Source organism: Anastrepha obliqua, chromosome 4 (genome assembly GCF_027943255.1).
Source record: "Anastrepha obliqua isolate idAnaObli1 chromosome 4, idAnaObli1_1.0, whole genome shotgun sequence".
NCBI lineage: Eukaryota > Metazoa > Arthropoda > Insecta > Diptera > Tephritidae > Anastrepha > Anastrepha obliqua.
Window position 1 is genome coordinate 21,493,560 of NC_072895.1, and position 24,138 is coordinate 21,517,697.

General features: G+C 36.2%; 2 protein-coding genes across 2 annotated transcripts; one reads left to right on the plus strand and one right to left on the minus strand.

The window, feature by feature from the left end:
* Positions 1 to 15,663: 15,663 nt before the first annotated feature.
* LOC129245350 (V-type proton ATPase subunit S1) lies at positions 15,664 to 17,971 on the minus strand. The gene is made up of 4 exons (XM_054883457.1): positions 17,721 to 17,971; positions 17,557 to 17,659; positions 17,202 to 17,496; positions 15,664 to 17,139 (listed from the first exon to the last, which is right to left on the minus strand). Exons 1-4 carry the CDS (start codon positions 17,798 to 17,800, stop codon positions 16,442 to 16,444), a joined length of 1,176 nt encoding a protein of 391 aa, XP_054739432.1. The 5' UTR covers positions 17,801 to 17,971; the 3' UTR covers positions 15,664 to 16,441.
* Positions 17,972 to 19,886: 1,915 nt separating this feature from the next.
* Positions 19,887 to 22,441, plus strand: LOC129245774 (N-acetylglucosamine-1-phosphotransferase subunits alpha/beta). The gene is made up of 4 exons (XM_054884155.1): positions 19,887 to 20,092; positions 20,160 to 21,566; positions 21,627 to 21,817; positions 21,890 to 22,441. The coding sequence occupies exons 1-4, from the start codon at positions 19,976 to 19,978 to the stop codon at positions 22,185 to 22,187; spliced, it is 2,013 nt and encodes a 670-aa protein (XP_054740130.1). The 5' UTR covers positions 19,887 to 19,975; the 3' UTR covers positions 22,188 to 22,441.
* The last annotated feature ends 1,697 nt before the right edge of the window (positions 22,442 to 24,138 follow it).

Here is a 24,138-nt window from a genome sequence, read left to right on the forward strand (position 1 = left end):
AATTAAAAATTAGTTCCACATAAAAATAGGAGCATTTTCCATAATACACGAATATTTTTAACTGTTAGCATAAAATGCCTTCAAAGCTTTATAAAACGAAAAAAACACTAATATTTCGTTGAATACCCTCGGTTTTTCAGCACTGCATTACACTTTGGTGGCGTAGAGTCTATGAGATCTGAACAACGGGATTCCTGTAACCACTTTTTTTACTCAGTACACCGTCAAAAAACTTAAACTTCAACTTTTTGTTTTGGTTTTCTGTCAAAAAAACTAACTTTAACTAAAAACATCTGATAACTGCTTTACCTGAACAAATGATACCATCGAATAATCTTTTCGTTCGTACCTACAAGGTGAAGTCCAAAATAAACAAGACTGAGTTAAAATAGAAACGACAGGAGCTTTGTTCTGTTAACTTCGAGTTTATTTATTCAAAATAGTCCCCTCTGGTCTCGATACACTGTTTTACGCGATCTAAAAGCTTTCCGAAAGAGTGTTTCAGGTCATTGACCTGAATCCGCAGTGTCCTTCAGGATGTCGGTGCAAACCTTTTGGATGACCTCTATGAACGCAAAACGTTTTCCTTTCATGGCCAAATGCAATTTTCCGAATAGGTAGAAGTCATAGGGAGCCATATCAGGCGTACACGGTGAGTGATTGATGGTTAAAATGCGCTTTCTAGTCAAAAAATCAGTCATAAGAGTGGATCCATGAGATGTTGCGTTATCATGCAATAAGCGGCAGCTTCCTCCTTCGCGGTAGTCAGGGCGAATTTGACGAATGCGATGCAACAAACGTAAATTACATTCACGGTTTGACCCGTTGGCACGAACTTCTTGTGGACGATGCCCTTAGAATCGTAAAAACAAAAGAGCATCGACTTTTTTTTGGCATCTCCAAACGCGATTTTTTGGGTGGTGGCTCGTCTGGACACTTTATTTCAGGTTCATGTTGAAAACACCACATTTCATCGCCAATTACAACGTTGTAAAGGAAGTTCTCCTCTTTTCTGTCCTCTTTAATGAGGCCTTTCGAATGTTGAATTCTGAGCAATTTTTGGTCCTCAGTTTACTTGTGCGGAATGAAACGTGCACAAACCTTTCGTAAGCACAAATGATCAGTTAAAATGCGATAAATCGAGGTTTTGGAGATATTCAACTCAGATTCCATGAATTTCAACGATGAGTTCGGTTCATTTTTTGATAAATTTACAAACACCTTCGATGGAGTTTTCGAAACGTGTAAGCCACTCTTGAGCTCTGGCACGACTCATCAACTCAAATCTTTTGGTAAACGTTTTACCGATTTTAAAAGAAAATTTGATATTAGCTCTTTGCTCGAAACTCATTTTTGTACCGATGACACAAACATACTAACACTTTAGACGCAATAACTTGGCTTCCACTGAACCGAAAGTCACTAAGTTTTCATTGGAAGTCAGTTAGGGATGTAACTCCCAGCGCACTAACTCATTAAAAAAAGAGGTTGTCTGTAAAGTCGGTTTACTGACGATAGTTTAACGTGATAACGTCATAAGAAAATACTGATTGAATGTTTGCATTTTTCAAAAGAAAATTTTAATTTTATTTGTTTGATAGATATTTTGTATGGATATAGAGAATGAGTTAACATTAACATAACATAATTAATATACTTTAACATAACATAACATAACATAACATAACATAACATAACATAACATAACATAACATAACATAACATAACATAACATAACATAACATAACATAACATAACATAACATAACATAACATAACATAACATAACATAACATAACATAACATAACATAACATAACATAACATAACATAACATAACATAACATAACATAACATAACATAACATAACATAACATAACATAACATAACATAACATAACATAACATAACATAACATAACATAACATAACATAACATAACATAACATAACATAACATAACATAACATAACATAACATAACATAACATAACATAACATAACATAACATAACATAACATAACATAACATAACATAACATAACATAACATAACATAACATAACATAACATAACATAACATAACATAACATAACATAACATAACATGCTGTTCAAGCAAGGTAACGACGCATGAGCAAGATAACGACGCATTTTTTGGTGCGTGCAGCCGGCTACATAGAATTATAAGACGTTATCACGTCAAAAAATAATAATATATTAACATTAAAACAACAGGTATTATTAACAAACTTGGTTTTATTTTAAATTCTTCAAGTAAATCAAATTAATAATAATCAATAAGAAGGCATATGCAAATACAAATACGTGAATTTATATATGTAAATATGCGCTCATACATATATACGCTCACTTAAGTAGGAGAGAGCAAGATGTCGAACGTTGCCGTTCGTTTGCTTTGTTTGCTTTGTCGTTCGTTCCGCGCTTTCGCTTGCAGTTCATTCAAGGTAACGGCAATGAACAAGGTAACGACACATGAGCAAGGTAACGGCAATGAGCAAGGTAACACTAATGAGCAAGGTAACGACACATTTTTTCGTGCGTGCAGCCTGTTAAATCGAATTATAACACGTTATCACGTCAAAAAGATGGCGCCTTCAAAAACATTTCGCACCCTAAATACAAAAGGGTCACAACTCAAAATACTAAGATTTTCAGGAGAGACGAAAAACGTTTTATGTAAAAATTATTGTAATATTTAAAGAAAATATTTTTCCATCATGAAAATATACAACATTGAAGAAGGTTCTATTATATTTTTTTCAATTTTATATTATGTTTGCGAAAATAAAACAAAATTTTGATTTATGACTCTTTAACTGAAATTTTTTCTATTAACTAGTGATATTATCTTAAGTTGTGCCTTTTTAACTGATAAAATGTTTTAATTTTATAAGTTTCCTAACCTAATTGAACTCACTTTTCACAACTAAAGAGGCACAATGCAAGATAATATACCACGAAATTGATCACTTTTTACAGTTATAGAGGCAGAATTCAAAATAAAACTCTTTATGTGTAATAAAAGTAATCAGCTGTTCTTGAGCCCATTAACGCAACTCAAAATAATTCTCTTTAGTTGATCGTGCAAAAGCAACACACTTGACATAAAAATAGACATAACTGTATTTTTCCAGTTAAAGAAGATAGTTATGTGAACGAAATATTTGCAGCAGTTAGAAAAATGTACTCTGAATTAATTTATGCAAAAAACTCAGTTTTGGAAAATTTTGAGTTGTGACCCTTTTGTATTTAGGGTGCGATTTGTATGACGCCAGTCTTGTTTATACTGGACTTCACCTTGTATATTCGCCAATTCTGAATTTATCGATATCGTATCAACATTGTTGAACGCTCCTTCAATATTCAGAAATGCCGCCAAGGAGAATTCTTTATTTTAAGAGATTTCTCTATTGTTCCAACAATTTCGTGCAGTCCTGTTTCTACAGACTTACCCTTCTGGTAAGCATATTGTGCATTGCTGAAGTTCTCGGTATTCAGAGTACTCTTGATATGTAGATCAAGGAGTCTTTCCAATGTCTTAAGTGAAAAAGAGGATAGAATAATTGGTCTCAAATCTTTCGCAGTATAATGGCACGGTTTCCTTTCTTTGAGAATAAAGACCACCCGGACTTTCTCCCTGAATATTTGCATTACGTACGGCCTACGGTGTGTACTTGTAGATATGTACTTATATATGTGTATATGTAATTATGTGTTGATTCTTTTATGATGATGGTCAAGTTAATGTCACTTGGCCTGAAAACTTTGAAAAAAAAATGTAACGCAGAAAAGCCACATGCCTTCTGTGCGTCCGACTGTAATGTGCTTTGTTGTCCGCTGTTTCCCATGCTTGTGGCATCCATTTTGCATCCGGCCCAACTTAGTACATTTCCAAAAGTTGGTATTTGTTTTTAGATTTTCCTTACAAACCGTCATACTTGCTTGTTATTGTTATTGTTATTGCTACTTTTCGCAACTTCCTGAGTACGTATAATGTGAAGAGTTAAGTTCAAAAGTTGTCCACACTAATGCGTTTTGTTGTAACGAGCGGAGGCACAAAGAGCCCGACCAACGACCCGGTGTAGTCGACTCGCCAACCTACACACACAAACTCACACACACGCACATAAACTCACGTGCACGCACATAAGCGTGCACATTTTATTCCGTTCCATATTGCCAGGTGGCATTCTCATTTGAATTTCCCTTATTTGGTGCCCACTTTCCGGGGCATCGCAACTTCATCTGGCGCAGTGCGACAGATTGCCGCAATGGAGTTTCGCTAGGCAATAGCGAGTGTTGCCCCTAGGCTGGCCGACAGTAATTACAGTTCGCACATAGTTTCATGAAGTTTTGAAATGCGAGAGTGGGAGGCCGACATGGAAGGCCATTGCCCATTTGCCGCACTTTGTAGTGTTCACTAGGCTGTGGTGGCAGCTAAATGCAATCGACCAGATTTTTCCACGTTTTCACGGTATGCAACTACAACAACAGAGGTGGCAATGTAGCGAAAACACAACTGTGGAAATGTTGCATAGAATCATTCGAAAAAACAAACGAAATGTATACAAACAGGCACAGTAAATATGTATGTAAATAAGTGTTATGACATCAAATTTGTTTCGGGAAAATCCATATGAAACAAGGATTTCATAAGTGCAAAATAAATCATTCAATTTTATTTTTTAATCTTTTTTACCTTCACGCGAATTATATATTTAATATTAAACATTGAGTGGTTTGCAGAAAAAATGGCTTTAATCTTCAACGTCAACTTGAGAGTAATCTGTACATTCTAAAATAAATTGCTTATTACTTAAAACAAAGCTGCATTTTATGAACAGTTAAACAAAAAGCATCACGCCACCTAGAAGCTCAGTTGCAATGGTATTTTTTCATCCAACATTCCTTTTTACTATTTGTTGTTACTAGAACTGTTTAATTTAGGTTCCCCAACATTTTTTTTCCATTAACAGTTCTTAACTTTTAACTTCTTAACATTTAACATCGTTTATATTGCTTAACATTTTTTGACGTGATAACGTCTTATAATTCGATTTAACAGGCTGCACGCACGAAAAAATGTGTCGTTACCTTGCTCATTACTGTTCATATGTAGTTACCTTGCTCATATTAGTGTTACCTTGCTCATTACTGTTCATATGTAGTTACCTTGCTCATATGTAGTTACCTTGCTCATATTAGTGTTACCTTGCTCATATGTAGTTACCTTGCTCATATGTAGTTACCTTGCTCATATGTAGTTACCTTGCTCATATGTAGTTACCTTGCTCATATGTAGTTACCTTGCTCATATGTAGTTACCTTGCTCATATTAGTGTTACCTTGCTCATATGTAGTTACCTTGCTTATATGTAGTTACCTTGCTCATATGTAGTTACCTTGCTCATATGTAGTTACGTGAGCGTATATATGTATGTATGTATATGCGCAAATGTACATATATAAATTCACGTATTTGTATTTGCATATGCCTTCTTATTGATTATTATTAATTTGATTCACTTGAAGAATTTAAAATAAAACCAAGTTTGTTAATAATACCTGTTGTTTTAATGTTATTATTATTATTTTTTGACGTGATAACGTCTTATAATTCGATTTAACAGGCTGCACGCACGAAAAAATGTGTCGTTACCTTGCTCATTACTGTTCATATGTAGTTACCTTGCTCATATTAGTGTTACCTTGCTCATTACTGTTCATATGTAGTTACCTTGCTCATATGTAGTTACCTTGCTCATATTAGTGTTACCTTGCTCATATGTAGTTACCTTGCTCATATGTAGTTACCTTGCTCATATGTAGTTACCTTGCTCATATGTAGTTACCTTGCTCATATGTAGTTACCTTGCTCATATGTAGTTACCTTGCTCATATTAGTGTTACCTTGCTCATATGTAGTTACCTTGCTTATATGTAGTTACCTTGCTCATATGTAGTTACCTTGCTCATATGTAGTTACGTGAGCGTATATATGTATGTATGTATATGCGCAACATATATAAATTCACGTATTTGTATTTGCATATGCCTTCTTATTGATTATTATTAATTTGATTCACTTGAAGAATTTAAAATAAAACCAAGTTTGTTAATAATACCTGTTGTTTTAATGTTATTATTATTATTTTTTTATTATATCTGAAGGAAAAAATGTATGGTAATATTTACCATATCTATACTAATATTATAAAGAGGAAAACTTTGTTTGTTTGGTTGTAATGAATAGGCTCAAAAACTACTGGACCGATTTTAAAAATTCTTTCACCATTCGAAAGCTACATCACGAGTAACATGGATTATATTTTATTTTGGAAATAGGGCTCGAGATATAGGTCAAAACGTGGACCCGGGTAACCTTCGGATGTGTATGTACAATATGGGTATCAAATGAAAGCTGTTGATAAGTGCTTTAATACGGGGTAATTTTCATACCTATTGATGACTAGGGTCTGGAAATATATGCCAAAACGTGGACCCGCCGTGCCGTGTCTTTGCACCGAATTAAACCAAACTTACACACATTGTTAAGTAGTTATTGAAGATGATTTCCGTATAGTTTGAATACCTATTGGTAGATAGGGTCTCGAGATATAGGTCAAAACGTTGACCCGGGTAACCTTCGGATGTGTATGTACAATATGGGTATCAAATGGAAGCTGTTGGTGAATGCTTTAGTTCAGAGTATTTCCATCCGCTCCGTGACTAGGGTCTCGAGATAGAGACCAAAACGTGGACCCTAGAATGTGTTTGTACAATATGGATATCAAATGAAAGCTGTTGATAAGTGCTTTAATAGGGGGTAATTTTCTTACCTATTGATGACTAGGGTCTGGAAATATATGCCAAAACGTGGACCCGCCGTGTCTTTGCACCGAATTAAACCAAACTTACACACATTGTTAAGGAGGTATTGAAGATGATTTCCGTATAGTTTGAATACCTATTGGTAGATAGGGTCTCGAGATATAGGTCAAAACGTTGACCCGGGTAACCTTCGGATGTGTATGTACAATATGGGTATCAAATGGAAGCTGTTGGTGAATGCTTTAGTTCAGACTATTTCTATCTGCTCCGTGACTGGGGTCTCGAGATATAGGTCAAAACGTTGACCCGGGTAACCTTCGGATGTGTATGTACAATATGGGTATCAAATGAAAGCTGTTGATAAGTGCTTTAATACGGGGTAATTTTCATACCTATTGATGACTAGGGTCTGGAAATATATGCCAAAACGTGGACCCGCCGTGTCTTTGCACCGAATTAAACCAAACTTACACACATTGTTAAGTAGGTATTGAAGATGATTTCCGTATTGTTTGGGTACATATTGGTAGATATGGTCTCGAGATATAGGTCAAAACGTGGACCCGGGTAACCTTCGGATGTGTATGTACAATATGGGTATCAAATGGAAGCTGTTGGTGAAAGCTTTAGTTCAGAGTATTTCTATCCGTTCCGTGACTAGGGTCTCGAGATAGAGACCAAAACGTGGACCCTAGAATGTGTTTGTACAATATGGATATCAAATGAAAGCTGTTGATAAGTGTTTTAATACGGGGTAATTTTCATACCTATTGATGACTAGGGTCTCGAAATATATGCCAAAACGTGGACCCGCCGTGTCTTTGAACCGAATTAAACCAAACTTACACACATTGTTAAGTAGGTATTGAAGATGATTTCCGTATAGTTTGAATACCTATTGGTAGATAGGGTCTCGAGATATAGGTCAAAACGTTGACCCGGGTAACCTTCGGATGTGTATGTACAATATGGGTATCAAATGGAAGCTGTTGGTGAATGCTTTAGTTCAGACTATTTCTATCTGCTCCGTGACTGGGGTCTCGAGATATAGGTCAAAACGTGGACCCGGGTAACCTTTGGTTGTGTATGTACAATATGGGTATCAAATGAAAGCTGTTGATAAGTGCTTTAATACGGGGTAATTTGTTATGTTATGTTATGTTATGTTATGTTATGTTATGTTATGTTATGTTATGTTATGTTATGTTATGTTATGTTATGTTATGTTATGTTATGTTATGTTATGTTATGTTATGTTATGTTATGTTATGTTATGTTATGTTATGTTATGTTATGTTATGTTATGTTATGTTATGTTATGTTATGTTATGTTATGTTATGTTATGTTATGTTATGTTATGTTATGTTATGTTATGTTATGTTATGTTATGTTATGTTATGTTATGTTATGTTATGTTATATTATGTTATGTTATGTTATGTTATGTTATGTTATGTTATGTTATGTTATGTTGTGTTGTGTTGTGTTGTGTTGTGTTGTGTTGTGTTATGTCATGTTATGTTATGTTATGTTATGTTATGTTAAAGTATATGTTATGTTAATGTTAACTCATTCTCTATATCCATACAAAATATGTATCAAACAAATAAAATTAAAATTTTCTTTTGAAAAATGCAACCATTCAATCAGTATTTTCTTATGACGTTATCACGTTAAACTATCGTCAGTAAACCGACTTTGCAGACAACCTCTTTTTTAACATCACTATTGTGTTATTGTCATGTTAATAACATTAGTTCTGTTATTAACAGAGGGTTATACATAACTCGCACTCCACTGCTTGTCGGTTTGTATACTGCAGCTGTCTAGTTCACGAGTGTCAAATATGATTGACGTACCACGTCATTTGCAAAAATTATACCTACATCTCTCGATAGGGTGATTAATTTTGCGCAAGAAAAACGGCAAAGACACAAAGCCACTAATTTTCTACGAATCCCTTGCGGCCATGCAATCGCAGACAAGCGCGCCTGGAGGAGAAATTGATTCGCAGATTCGCCGTGGGTGGTAAGCCTTGACAAATTTTTCACACCCACAACGTTTCGTGCAGTTTGGATAAGTCAAGTATTTTGGTGTGTGTGTTTTCGTTGGCTACTCATTTGCCTAGATTTGTAAGCGAGTGAGCCCACCTTGACCGTTATACGGAGAAATGTGGAGGGGAAAACGCAAGGTAATGTAGCTAATCACTAATCAGTCTCTTATCTATATATGTAATACATACATACTTATATGTATAAGAAATTAAAAAGAAGAAAAATAAAAAGTAAAGCCCAATATTTATGTTCAAAACCCATTTTATTAAATATATCTTTAAAAAATGTATACTCAAATATTTATGAAAAATATTACTAATCCGAGGCTTTTTTTTTATTTCCCTGTTCACTCCGATCGGCAGCATGGAGCCTCGACAAGACTTTTCCACCGTACACGGTTCTAGGCTGTTGTTTTTGCGCCCTACCATGTGACGTCGGCATCTGCTAGCTCGCGCAACATCGACCTTCTCCAAGTAATCTTTGGCCGGCCGCGGCCTCTGCTCCGTTGCGGGTTTCAGTCCAATGCCATTCTCGTGAGGCTATCTGGTGGATTTCTAAGCGTGTGACCTATCCATCGCCACTTTCTGCGTTTGATTTGCCATAGAATGGCTCCTCATTCGTTGATCTCCACAGCGCGTCATTGCTGATGTTGTTCGACCAGAAAATTCTACAGGTGATGCGGAGGCATTTGTTGACGAAAGTTTGTAGCTTCTGTGTGATGGTATGGGAGACCAAACATGATTCACTTCCGTACAACAATACGGACTTCACACATGAGCTGAATGCCACACCGATCTGGGCTGATGACTGGCGTACTATCTGCGGCTTCCGTACAATTTCGTACGATGCTTTCTTCGTTATAGCAGGACTAGTCCCCGTAGACATTTTGGCAAGAGATATGTAGAGAGTGTATATAAGGCTATCCGAACACGATAGTAGAGCAAGCCGTAAAACTATTGAGAAGAAGAAAAGCGTCGTCCGATCGCCCACTGGCAAGACCAGTGGAACAGATCACCGAATGGTAGATGGACGCATGGGCTTATACCCATTCTTACGACATGGTTAGAAAGGAACCATTGGGAAACAAACTCCCACCTAACCCAATTCCTTTCAAGGCACGGAGTATTTCGAAAATACCTCCATAGATTCGGCCATGACAGTTCCCCAAACTGCCAAATCTGCACGGATAGGGAAGAAGACGCTGATCACGTCTTGTTCCAATGCCCACGCTGTGTTCCTGAAACTTTTGGTATATTAAACGGAAAAAATATTATAGATTTAATGCTAAAACCAAGTGAGAACTGGAAGCGAATCTCTGCGCATGCAAAATATATCCACAATGATCTAAGACGGAGTTTCGTAGATGAAATAACTAGCAGTCTATGAGCTAACCAAACCCCTTGAGGTAATTTCTTTTTGGACAGTTCCGCGAGCAGAGTGATAGATAGTGGAGAGGTGTTTAGTACGTACTTAGGTGTAGCTGTGAGGCTACAAGTCGTGCATACTGCTATGCCGGTATAGTAGTACTCATGAGAGTTTCGACTTCACAAAGAAGTAATTCCCCTTCCTTTGGCTTGTTCATTCATCCGCTCTTACGACACGGCGAATTCGGAAGGCGCATTTGTTATTCTATCATTCTTGGTATCGGTGGTATTTCGGTCAGACAACATGTCGCTCATCTTTTATTTGCTCGCAATAGGTCCGTTCCGTCCGTTGCGGCAATAGAGATTGTGTGCGCATTTGGTCGGATGCGTCATTTGCCGTACGCTATGCCGGAATGCACAAAAATTGACAACTTTCTAATTTTGCCGTACGACAAGTTCTATCGTTGCTCAATCGTAAAAATGTATCCTTATTGGCTGATATTTTGATACCCAGATAGATAAACTCTCTTGTGCACTCTCAAATACATAGTCTCCGATCAGCAGGTCTCATCTTACCTTAAACCGACGCTGGATCGGACCATAAACTTCGTTTTCTCTGTGTTAATTCTTAGCACAGTATTTCATATTATTTTTTCTAGTTTTATAAACGCACACCTTAATTCACTTCTGCCTTTCGTCACAATGAGCATTTCATCTGCATATGCACGTTATGGAGAAATAACTGCTGGTCACCTACGTAAACGAATATGCTCTCTGCTGTCCAACTAGCGAACATCATACACATACGACTCTAATGCTGAAAACAGTGAACACCGCACGGAATCCCTTACCGCAGTCCCTTACCGTGCACAAAAACTCACCCCCGAGAACAACTGCGTTCTTTTAATTACATATTTACACAATACATCGGTTTGTGTGTGTATATGTGTTTGGTTGTATCTACACAATGTTGCCATTGATATTTTTGCTTGCACACTTTTTCACACATCCGCGAGCAAATTTTTTATGAAAATAATCGTTCTGTTGCTGCTACTTTAAGAGCATTACGGCCAAAAAATCATCTTCAGCGATGAAGCTCACTTTTGGCTCAATGGGTTTGTCAACAAGCAAAATATACGTTACTGGGCAGAAAGCAATCCACACGTGATTCATGAGGCTCCGTTGCATCCCGAAAAAATCACTGTTTGGTGTGGTTTACATGCTGGCGGCGTAATTGGCCCATATATTTTGTTTACGAGAACGATCGCCACGTTACTGTGAATGGAAATCGATACCGCGACATGATAAACGATTATTTTTGGCCGCAATTGAATGGTATGGACTTAGACGACATGCGGTTTCAACAGGACGGGGCCACAAGCCACACAGCACACGCTACAATTGATTTGTTGAAGAGTAAGTTCGATGAGCGCATTATTTCCAGAAATGGACCGGTCGAATGGCCGCCGCGCTCGTGTGATTTGACGCCTCTAGACTATTTTCTTTGGGGTTATGTGAAGTCATTGGTCTACAGTAACAAGCCGGCGACGATTTGTGAGCTCAGAGCCAATATTGAACGCGAAATTGCTGGAATTTTGGCCGATTTATGCAAAAGAGTGGTCGAAAATTGGGTTCAACGATTGGACTTCGTAAAACGTGCACGCGGTGGTCATGCAAAAGAAATCGAATTTCATACTTAAATGTATATATTCAAACTCGATAATAAAAAAAAAAATTAGTTCAAAAAGTCAAACCGTTTGTGTTTTATTCAAAAAAAAAGTTGAAGCGCTCTTAATGAAAAACGCTTTATATGGCGCGTACACCCTTTTTGGGTGTTTGGCCGAGCTCCCCCTCCTATTTTTGGCGTGCGTCTTGATGTTGGTCCACAAATGGTCCTCCATTTACAGTTTCAAGCCGACTTCGAAAGGCAGATATTTTTTATGAGGAGCTTTTTCATAGCAAAAATACGCTCGGAGATGTGCCATTGCCTACCGAGGGGTGACCGCTATTAAAAAAAAGAGGTTGTCTGTAAAGTTGGTTTACTGACGATAGCTTAACGTGACAACGTCATAAGAAAATACTGATGGAATGATTGCATTTTTCAAAAGAAAATTTAATTTTATTTGTTTGATAGGGTATAGAGAAGGAGGTAAATGGAATCGCAATAAAATTGATCAAGTTACATCTACACAAACGTGAAAAATTACGAAACTTTTATCAAATTACTGATACTGCAGTACAATTCTGTAATGACTCAAACAATGCAGGACAAACTCTAATAACGAACCTTATCCACAGATTTCGCCTGCTCACTTTGCAGATATTGAAAAAGGCACAGTGATTCCAAAGTCTGATTATTTGATTCTGACTGAAACGTGGATGCGTGGCAATTGTGATCCCTTTAACGGCTGGCTGGTCCAAGCTGTCATTTCAGACATGTTGTTATGATATGTGGAAGATTTAACATTTTTGTTTTAATTTTTTGAAATCATAGCTACGCTCGATAATTATTTCAATCGCCATTGATTTTTTACTCATCGTGAAATACCTCTGTTAACTTATTGTTGTATAGTTTTGTCAATATTGCATAACCTACAATCGCTGCACTAGCGCACCGATGTTATTTATTTAAATGATGAATGCACGAATATTCGACAATATATCACTGAACATATATTTAATATCGAAAGAATCATTACCTTTATCGCCGTAATTATCGTTGCTATTGAAAATTGACACCACTTTCACTTTTCACTTCACTTCATAATTAACGAAAACGTGTAACTGTATACGCGCGCTTTGAATTAGTAACAGTAGGAAATTAATTAATATGGCTGCCGTAGAGAAATGAGAGGGACAGAGTGACACGCAAGTGTGAAAAAATGTAGTTTACATTAGCATTTGCTTGCGTAGAGAATTGATGCGTACATTTGATATGCCCATATGATTTGTATGCATCTTTACATATAGATTTGTTCTTTTGTATATATGCATGTTTATATGTATTGGCTTAGGTCATATGTATATTAAACCATAAGATTTGCACCTAAGTATATGTATGTATGCATGTTTATATACATATATTGGTATACAACATATCTTATAAGGTATGTGGTAAATATTACCATACATTTTTTCCTTTATATATAATAATAAAAACTTTAAAACAACAAGTATTTTATTAGCAACTAGTCATCATTAATTATAAATTCGGTAAGGATGATGATGAATTGGTTTTATTTTAAATTCTTCAAGTAAATCAAATTAATAATCCTCATAGAGAAATGGTTCATTACCATGCACACAGGAAGAAGGCATATGCAAATATTTACAAATATGTAAATTTCTATACAAATGCGCATATACATATGTACATATATATGCTCACTCAAGTAGGACAGAGCCAGATGTCGAACGTTGCCGAACGCGGGGCCGATTCTGCTCTTTGTCGTTCGTTCCGCGCTTTCGCTTGCAGTTCAAGGTAACGACGCATGAGCAAGATAACGACGAATGTGCAAGATAACGATGATTGAGCAAGATAACGACACATTTTTTCGTGCGTGCAGCCGACTAAATCGAATTATAAAACGTTATCACGTCAAAAACTTTTTCTAAATTTTTAGTTTCGAGCCATCTCTTGCTGGGGCGTCCTCTTCTTGGGCCTCCAACAGGGCGTAACTCAACTGCCTTTCGAGCTTTTCTCTTCTTGGGCATTCTAAACACATGTCCGAGCCATCTTATCTTCTGACAGGTTATAAATCTTGCCACAGTTTCGTTTTTTGCTAATAGTTCCAGCTCATGGTTATATCTAATTCGATAGGTACCGTCTTGCAATTTTACAGGTCCATATATTTTTCGCTATATTTTTCTTTCAAATGCCATTAGCTGATTAATGTCAGTAGTTTTTAGCGTCCATAGGTAAGCATGGGCCGGACCAGAGTTTTGTATATCCTTAACTTTTGGTCGCGAGATAATAATTTAGACTCATCGGCTACAAATTATAAAAGTAAGACTTATTTGCTGCTCTATCATTTATTGTCAATGATGTATCCTTCATCATAATCATCATCATGGCATCACAGTTCGGGGTGAACCATTGCTTCCGTTACAGTTCGCCTCCACGTCAATCGCTCATTAGCTTTTCGTTTGATATCAGATATGCCCAGAACTCCAAAGACGCCTACGGGGTCATTTCTCCATCGTTTTCTGGGCCGGCCTCTTGTTCTATCGCCTTGTGGATTTATTTCGAAAATCTTCTTTAGAGTTCTATCGTTGCTCAATCGTAAAAATGTATCCTTATTGGCTGATATTTTGATACCCAGATAGATAAACTCTCTTGTGCACTCTCAAATACATAGTCTCCGATCAGCAGGTTTCATCTTACCTTAAACGGACGCTGGATCGGACCATAAACTTCGTTTTCTCTGTGTTAATTCTTAGCACAGTATTTCGTATTATTATTTTTATATTTTTCATAGTTTTATAAATGCACACCTTAATTCACTTCTGCCTTTCGTCACAATGAGCATTTCATCTGCATATGCACGTTATGGAGAAATAACTGCTGGTCACCTACGTAAACAAATATGCTCTCTGCTGTCCAACTAGCGAACATCATACAAATACGACTCTAAAGCATCCCATGTGAGAGCCAGTGCAGTTAACAACAAAGACCATACGCATCGCTTGCAGTTACTATCGAAGTGTGACTCGGCTGCTATGAGAGCGAACAGAGCAGTTAACAGTAAAGAGCAATTAAGTGTGATGTTCGCCTTCAACTACCGATTAGAATTGGTTAATGGACCAGCTTGGAGATGACTACGATTGCTAGCTTTGCTAAGCTTACAAGATTATTGTAAATTCTTTTGGTAAAAAAATCAATATTTTATAATTTGCACAAAGCTGGAACGGCTTGTTGTATATAGTCCCATTTGGATTTATTTCGGTTATTACTGCGTGTAAAACTCCGTTTACTATCAATGTTGATGAAGCATCTCCCTGTTTAACTCTTGGCATAACGGGAAATGACTCTGAGCACTCTCCTTGCACAATGACCTTCGGTGTGGCATTTGTTAGCGTCATAATGGAAAGCTCAATTAGCTTTAGCGGGATGCTTATAGACTGTAGCCAACATTTAATTTGTCTTCTTCTATGCTGGCGAATGCTTGTTTGAAGTCCACGAATAAGCAGTAGATGTCAATATTCATATAGCTTCTCGAAAATTTGAGTCGATATGAAACCTTAATCTATTGTAGACCAGTTGGCTTTGAAACCAGCTTAGTAATCGTCCAGAATTTGTTCGGAATATTCGCGTACACCAGTTTTAAGTAAAGTAAAGTAATTTTGGAGCTGCCTCCATTGCTACCCAAGCATTTAAGCAAAAAAAAAGAGACACACAATTATCAACAAAGAGAACAACTTTATTTGATTTATCATTTTCGCATTTAAGTCTAACGTTTAATACATGGGACTATAAAATATAGTATTTTAATATATGTACGTATAAAAATCGAGTACATACACCACATTGATATTAGAAGGTCATTGGTTGATTACAAACATATTCACACACAAAATATATTGACGCCACTGAATGAACACAGGCCAGGCTCTTACCAAAATTCGGTTAAGGCACAAAACTAGGAAGTCGAAACGTTGCCAATAAAAATTGAAATATTTATAACAAAAATTATAATTAAATTTAATTTAAATACATGTGCATTAGACATTGAAGTTTCAACAACAATTCCCATAAACCAACATAAGCGATATAAATGTGGTCGATGCTGAGGGGAGAAATCGAAAAATATAATGGGAATTGTGGGGGAAACTTCTAAATGCGCTTTGCAAAATCCTCCATTATTTTGTAATACCAATCGAACTTAAAAGAAGAAATTATTTTTCTGTAACTCTAATTTCCGTATTTATGAATTTATGAATTTTTATGTTGGATGGCGTATCAATTTGCTCAAAGCCACATTTTGCAATTAGTCAACTTTCAATTTTTGCTTAACATCCAAAAATAGACTTTGGTAAACGATATTGGCTCGTATAAGGCCATAAAATAATAATAACATAGAATAAAGGGGAATGAAGTGTGCGCATCTGACAGCGCAAAAAAGGCGTCGATAACAGTAGTAGATTATCAATTAATGCTACCCACGTTTATCACCTGATTTACTCGTTGGCACTTATTGTAATTGTCTTGCCTTTGGGATCATCAAAACGGTCCATAGTGTTGATATCCATCATCCAACAAATACCAATGAAAAGGATCGCAAGTAAAATTGCGGATACAAATAGGCCGCCAAGGATTGCAGGGGTAACAAAGCCAACGCAATTCCACGAGTCGCCGAATGCAAAATATGTTCCTGCTGCCGTAACTGTAGCACCAAAAGGTGCTTGGAATTGCACGGAATTCCAAAAGAGTTGGTCACCAGCCGCTGAATAAACAGTCAAATTGCCGCAATAGTATGAAAAGGCTGGAGGTGCGTTTATACCGTTAGTACGGAATTGTGTTGCATTATTGTAAGTCAATAGCTTCATGTAGTAGTACCCCGACACCAGCGCAATATCGAAAGTAATAGTGTCTGCAGCAGTAGCGCTGGTAAGTGTAACAGTAAAGTCGGTGCTGTTGTTCTCCACGATTTTCATATTGCTAACTATAATTTCTTTTGAAGCGGCACTTCCAATCTGAACAGTCAAATTGGTGAAGAAAATCTGAAACTTAGTGTCGGAAAATATGTAACCACCTTTTGGCGCCGCAGTCTCCGAAACGGAAACGGCACGACGTGAACGTTCTCTAGCAGGTGTGGATGTATACAAAAAGACTGTTGGGCAGGATACTTCCTTCATTAGATTTGCAATAGCGAAATCTGTACATAAAAAGAAAATTTTAATAAGGAGTTTTTGGGCGTTATTCAAAAATAAGACTCACCATGTGCTTCCAAAGTTTCTGCACGACTTAGCTCAGTTTCCTCATTGAATCGCAAAAAAACAACTTTGTTGGCTTGACACTTTAGTGGCGTTTCAAGCTTTCCACTATTAGAGAGTGTAACCACACTGTAGTCGGGATCTAACGATTCCAAAACTTTATTTGCATTTTTGACACTACGGTAGAAAGTTTTCGGTGAGATGCTGCTTAAGTGAGCGTAACATGACTGTTGTTGTTGTACTACACTGCATTGTGACTCAGTGCAATTTTTCTTACAAAGGAAGTCGTGGGAAGACAGCTAAGTATATAAAGAGTTTTAAAATCTGTGGTTATATTCACACTTTTATGGACTACTTACACCAGATTCTTGAATCGCAACAATCATGTGGTCTTTGGCCAGCGGTGTTAGAATGCTAGAGAATTCTTCATTTTGTATTGTTGTCAACGCTGCGCGTGTTGGGCTGTGGGAAAAAAATTAAATTATATTTTCACTATAAAATTATACCGAATTTATCTTCGCACCTGTCTGCAAGCAACAGGACGGGGTTCTCCGCTGCTGTTGCAACGCCTATTACGAACAATGTCAAGAGCAGAACTTTCATTTTCGTTTTTCTCGGAAGCTTGGTACTTAAATGTAAAGCTTTAAAATAATTTTACTTAACACGGCCAAACCGAAAATTTAACGAAATTATAAGGTATTAATGGCAAAAATTATATTTCTTCACCTTCCCATGAAAATTCGCTCTGTCAAAATGCAAAATTCTCTGTCGTTGCATATGACAGTCATGTGATATATTCGAATGGCACCCAAATTCGAAATTCGAACTACAGAACGAGACTCGTACTCGTGACACTCAGTGTTGCATGCTGCTCCTACAAATAATCAGATATAAGACTCCTTAAGTAAATGCTTTTTTAATCACCTAACCAAGGCGCATTCAGCAGATAGTAGCGGTAGAATAAATAAAAACAGGAGGAATGTATTTTCTCCAGAATGAAAAAATCTATAAACACTTGACACTTTGGAGCAATTTAAACAAAATTTGACAATTTAGAGATGAGATATAAGAAAAAAAATTCCAACACTGCTGCTACTCCTGTTTAATATGCCTTGGTCCGTACCGAGATATGAAGAAACGCTAAGAACCTATAAAACAAAACACTTAAAAAATGTGTAAGACAAATATTCTGAAGCAGTATGCAGTTTTTAAAACTAAAATGACAACATTGTTTTCTTCTATGAGATCAAGGCGGGTCTATTAAAGGTGGTATCGGCAAATCAGCTGGTTTGTTTTTATTCTTTCCCATGTCCATGTGGCTGTCAGCCCAGAGTGAAACAAGGCGAATTAATTTTCTTTGTTTTCTATTTTGCCAATAATTTGCTTTCACAATCAAACTTACAAAACATTGTTGTTGGTCTAGTGCCACCACCTTTAATGAATGCGCCTTGTATTTGACCAAGGTAGCCAGGCGAATTCATATATGATGATGTTGTTTCACCAGCTGATTGGTGGCTGATTGTCAAAAAGAGAGTATTTGTATTTTCTTTCCCTCTGCTTCCTTCCTTCTTCCTACCATTGCACAGAGAACAGAGAACGTTAATGTTCTTAATTGGAACGTTAATGTTGTATTGCATTGGTAGCAGTAGAGCAGCTTATTTGACTTTTTGGAAATTTTATGTGCTCTCTATTAATTTATTTATTGTCAAACTTTGCTTAAATTTGACTTTCTTATTGTCTAGAAAAATTAAGCACCAAAAAAATCTCAAGCCCCTGACGAATTTGACATTTTAAAGAATTCAAGCAACAATAAAATAAATCGTAATTATTGGTTTTGCTCTACACAAGCAACCTAATAGATGTGCCTTATATATTACCTAATACCAAATGTCAAAATTTCTGCGGCACTACATAAGGATATAGCAACTTTTAGTTTTTAATCACAATGAATTTAGACGCTATTTTTAAATCGTAATTGTGAGAGAAGGTGAATATTGGACCTGGAGAAATTACATCGTATATGTATTTGATGCTATGTGAAAAAAATGTAAATGTTAATGATGGATAAAACCGTAACTAATCACAAAAGTTTTCTACACGAAAAAATTCACAAGTGCAGAGCACATAGGAAGGCAGTTTGTGATAGAAATTAAAAGCAGAAACAAAAACCAAAACATCACAATTTCTTTAAAATTCTTCCATTTTAAGAACCATAAATGCTAAGAAACTTGTTTTGGTGTTAGATTAACTCTTCTGCCGGTAGCTGAAACTGAAAATGGTTGTGTCATCATAAAATTACCTGAAGTTGGTTGATGTCAAACTCTATCATGTGCATGTGGTGCCGATTCTGCGGCATAAAATGGAAACCCCCATTTCAGAAAACTCATTTCCTCATCCTAGCACGGCACACTTTATTTTATTGCAAAATCAAACATGAATATATTTGGAATATGTTAAGTAATAAAATAGTTTACGAATATCATACTGTATGAAAACTTATATCAAAAGCTATTTCATTATTCATCCATTTTTCGTAAGTTTCTGAGAACAAATTGATAGTCTACATATATGTGAACAAGTTATAATACGAGTTTAGAAATTTATTTGTAGAGAAGGCAGCAAAATTGTACAGATATAAAAACACTATCTGGCAACACTGGCTGTTATCAGCTGAAGAGAAGTCCAAAAACAGATCAAAAGTATAATATACAGTTTCGTCAATAATCATAACAAACATAATACACAGAATGTGTTGAACTACGGAATTATAAAAACGGCATGCGTATACAAAGAAAATGGTTTCGAATGTTGAAAAACAGTTGGAAACGAATACGCCGGCGGCGTTTGTTGCTCATCATCAGCGTGTTACTACTTGTTTTGTGGCTATTCATCCCGGTAAGTCGACTCGACCGAGATTAAATACTCATTAATATACATATATTTAACTTATTTTCACTTAAAGCCAAAAATGTCAGCAAAATCCTTGTCATACTGTGAACCCATTGACGTAGTCTATACTTGGGTTAATGGTTCCGATCCTGCATTTACTGAATCGGCCCGCCGGCATAATCCCTTCTATGATCCCGCACGATTCGATGACAAAAACGAACTTCGCTATTCATTGCGTTCCCTCGAAAAATATGCCTCCTGGGTGCGACACATTTACATTGTCACTAATGGCCAAATTCCACATTGGCTCGATCTTAGCTGCGAAAAGGTTACCGTGGTGCCACATGAAGTACTCATACCGAAGCCCGAACTGTTACCAACATTTTCTAGCTCCGCCATTGAAACGTTCATACATCGTATACCACAGCTGTCACAACGTTTCCTCTATTTGAATGACGATATTTTTTTAGGTGCACCACTCTACCCAGAAGATCTGTATACTGAGTCAGAAGGTGTGCGTATTTACCAAGCCTGGATGGTACCAGACTGTGCTGACGACTGTCCCTGGACGTACATTGGTGACGGTGCATGCGATCGGCACTGTAATATTGCGAAATGTCAATATGATGGAGGGGATTGTAGCATTTTTGGAACCGGTAAAAGCGAAGAGGATATGCTAGCACACGATATTAATGAGCATGAAAAGCCAAATAACCTAAAATCGGTGCAAATAAATGCAACGACCCACGGAGAAATAAGACATTTTCCGTTACGAAAAAAATTTCGCAACAAGAAGCACTCTGCGCAACGTAATGGCTCACACTTTCGAGAGCTTGTTCGACATAAAAATCTCAGTACACTTGCGGAGTTAAGGAAGATTGTTGACAATTATAATAACCAAATCAAGTCAGATGCTCATGCCAAGGAACAAATCCTATATACACCCACCCCTCGTGCAACAATTAAATATGGAGAAGAAATAGTAAAAACGTTAAAAAACGATTCGAGCAAGGATATCTACTCACATTCCCTTATATACACAAACATGTTGCTTAATCGGCACTATGGGTTTAAAGCACGTAATGTGCTAGCGCACGTCGGTTTTTTATTAGATCGAAACATAATAAATGCGATGCAAAAAAAATTTGCTAACGAAATTGACATTACCATCTCCAATCGTTTTCGCTCAACGGATGATTTACAGTTTGCTTTTAGCTATTACTCATTTATAATGAGTGAAACCATCACTTTTACGGTGGGGCAAATATTTGACGAATTTGATACTGACAATTCGCATACATGGTCGGATCGCGAAATACGCACTTTTTTGGCACGTATGTATCCTCTACCTCTAGATTGGTCAGCAGTTCGTTTCTTCGAAGAGGTGGTAGGCAACTGCTCGCGAGACTTGGATATAACTCATAAAAGTACTGAACAGTATACAACTCTTGTTTACGAACGTTATGAAGATTCCAATGTGGTTAGTATAAATAATATATATTTACCTACAAACTATACACTTATTGACCCACCCTTATAGCCGACTATTTCGCGTGAGCTAGTGGAACACTGTCATTTGTTGGCAGAAGCATTGGAATCAAATTTTGCCACACGTCCTAAATACAAATATAATATAAATCCAAAGCGTTCTATCCACAATAATTTTATGATGCTAACTTCCAACGTCTCGGACGTAGTAGATGGATTTGATAAAATACGACGTAATCCAAGGTACAAATAATATACCAAACACCTTTCCTTATAGTTTGTACATGTAGTATATGTAACATTTTGAATTTTTAGGAAATTTAATTGTATTAATGACAATTTAGAGCCTCACCATGTAGAAGATAACGAACTAATCCGGCATTTGTTGGAAGACTTCTACCTTTCTTTCTTTCCTCGGCGTAGTAGTTTTGAACTGCAATATGAATATCGGAATCGCTTTACCACTTGGCATGATTACCAACGCTGGCGAAGACGTAAACGTGCTGCCCTGGTTGTAGGATATGTAGCCAGTGCGGTACTTATATTATTTATTATACGATTTATATGCATACATAAAGCGAAAATTGTGCGTCGCTATGTGCAAAACCTGTAACTATTTCCAGTATATTGTGATATTTTCGAATAAGTTGAAAATGTACTTAATGACATTATTCAAGGACCCATTGCAATAGCAAATTTTGCAATATAGTGTATAATAAGCGCAAAAGTCAGGATATTTATAATCATAGATCATTAAATGGATTTGATATTCAATTTAAGCAAAATACCTACATAACATATGTATGAGTATATATACACGTATACTCAAAAAAGAGGCTTATAAATACATACGATATTAAAATAATTTTCAGTGGCTTCTGATATAATATAACCCCTTATACAGTTAGCATTTTCAAATAATAGATTTTTTTTTAATTTTTTTTTCTTAATGTGCATATATTTTTAGTCTCAAATTTTAACACGACCTTCTTAAGGGGGGAAGCTGGTCTAGAATTTTGAAAAAATCGAAAAATTTTTTTTTGTCTTTAAAGGTGCTTTAGGGTCTTAGAAATAATATACCAAATGAGGGATGCCAGCAAAAATGTCTAAATGCCCAAATTTTTCATTCGACGGCAGTGCCTCGCAGGTATGCCCCGAACGCTATTTACAACTTTAAACGCGTTTTTCTCGAAATCACTTTTTTTAAACTGGCCGAAGACATAACTCGAACAAATCTTTACCGATTCTTACGAAATTTTGACAATACATTCGAAATACCTTTCTCCGGAGACGTACGTAGGATTTTTTATTTATATTACATAGTTTTTTTTTTAATCAACAATTTTATGTCGTTCTTTATAGTGAAAATTGTAACTTTTTGTTCAAACGTGCACCATTTCGCGAAAAAACAAAATATCGAAAAAATCCTACGTACGTCTCTTTCTGTTGTTATATAGAAACTATATTAAAAAAATTTTATTTTTTGATCCAGGACAAAAATTAAGGAGTTTACGTCTTCGGCAATGGACCCACTAGAAAAAAAGGCGCCTTAGGAGAACTGCTGGACAGCGGCCATTTTGAAATTAATTCAGACGAAAAATTTTGTATTTGAACCATGAAAGCTATATTATTAAACCTATTTCACAGATTTTCGATTGATTCCTTTGTTGAGTCAAAATAAATTCATAAAATATGCCCATTTTTTGCGCTCTAGACCAGCTTCCCCCCTTAAATATATTATTTTAGTTATGTATTATGTATAATTAATCGAAAAATTTTTCTCACCGTTAAATATTTTTTTATAAACAGTTTAAGGTCGAAATTTGGTCAAAAATCTATTTTTTTTTTTAGAAACCGACATTTTGTCGAAAAAATTTATTTTGCTTATTCCTTCGATTAATTACTATTATAATTTTACATTCTTCTTCTTAATTGTCGCGAAAACCGCATACGCGATTTTGGCCGAGTTTAACAAAGCGCACCAGTCGTTTCTTTCTCGTGCTAACCGGCGCCAATTGGACACACCAAGTGAAACCAAGTCCTTCTCCACCTCATCTATCCAACGCAGACGAGGCCTTCCTCTTCCTCTGCTACCACCAGCTGGTACCGCATCGATTTAATAGCAATAGATTTAACATTACTTTAACGAAATCTGTTTGGTTTTTTTTAATTTCAGAGGATCCAGTTCAAAGATATAGTGGTCACTCCAAACGTCTTTTTTGTTAGGAACTCCCGGAGATCAGCTGTAGCTCCTTTCGAAATAAACATTTTTACTAATACTAAGTCTTAAGATACAGTTAAAAGATAACATAAGATGTGTACAAATTTTTAGATTAATAAATTTAAAAGTTTTCTCACAAAAAATTCTGGAAAATTCGTTTTTTTCGGCCTTCTAACTGTATATATATAACTATAACCCCATAAGACAAATCTATTTTTATTTCTCGCTTTTGACTAGATTACCTCGAACGTATGCACCAAAAACTGATCTGAATATAATCAAACGAAGATGATATTTTTTTTTAATATTAGGTATAATTAGCATGCATCTTTTTCTACAGGGT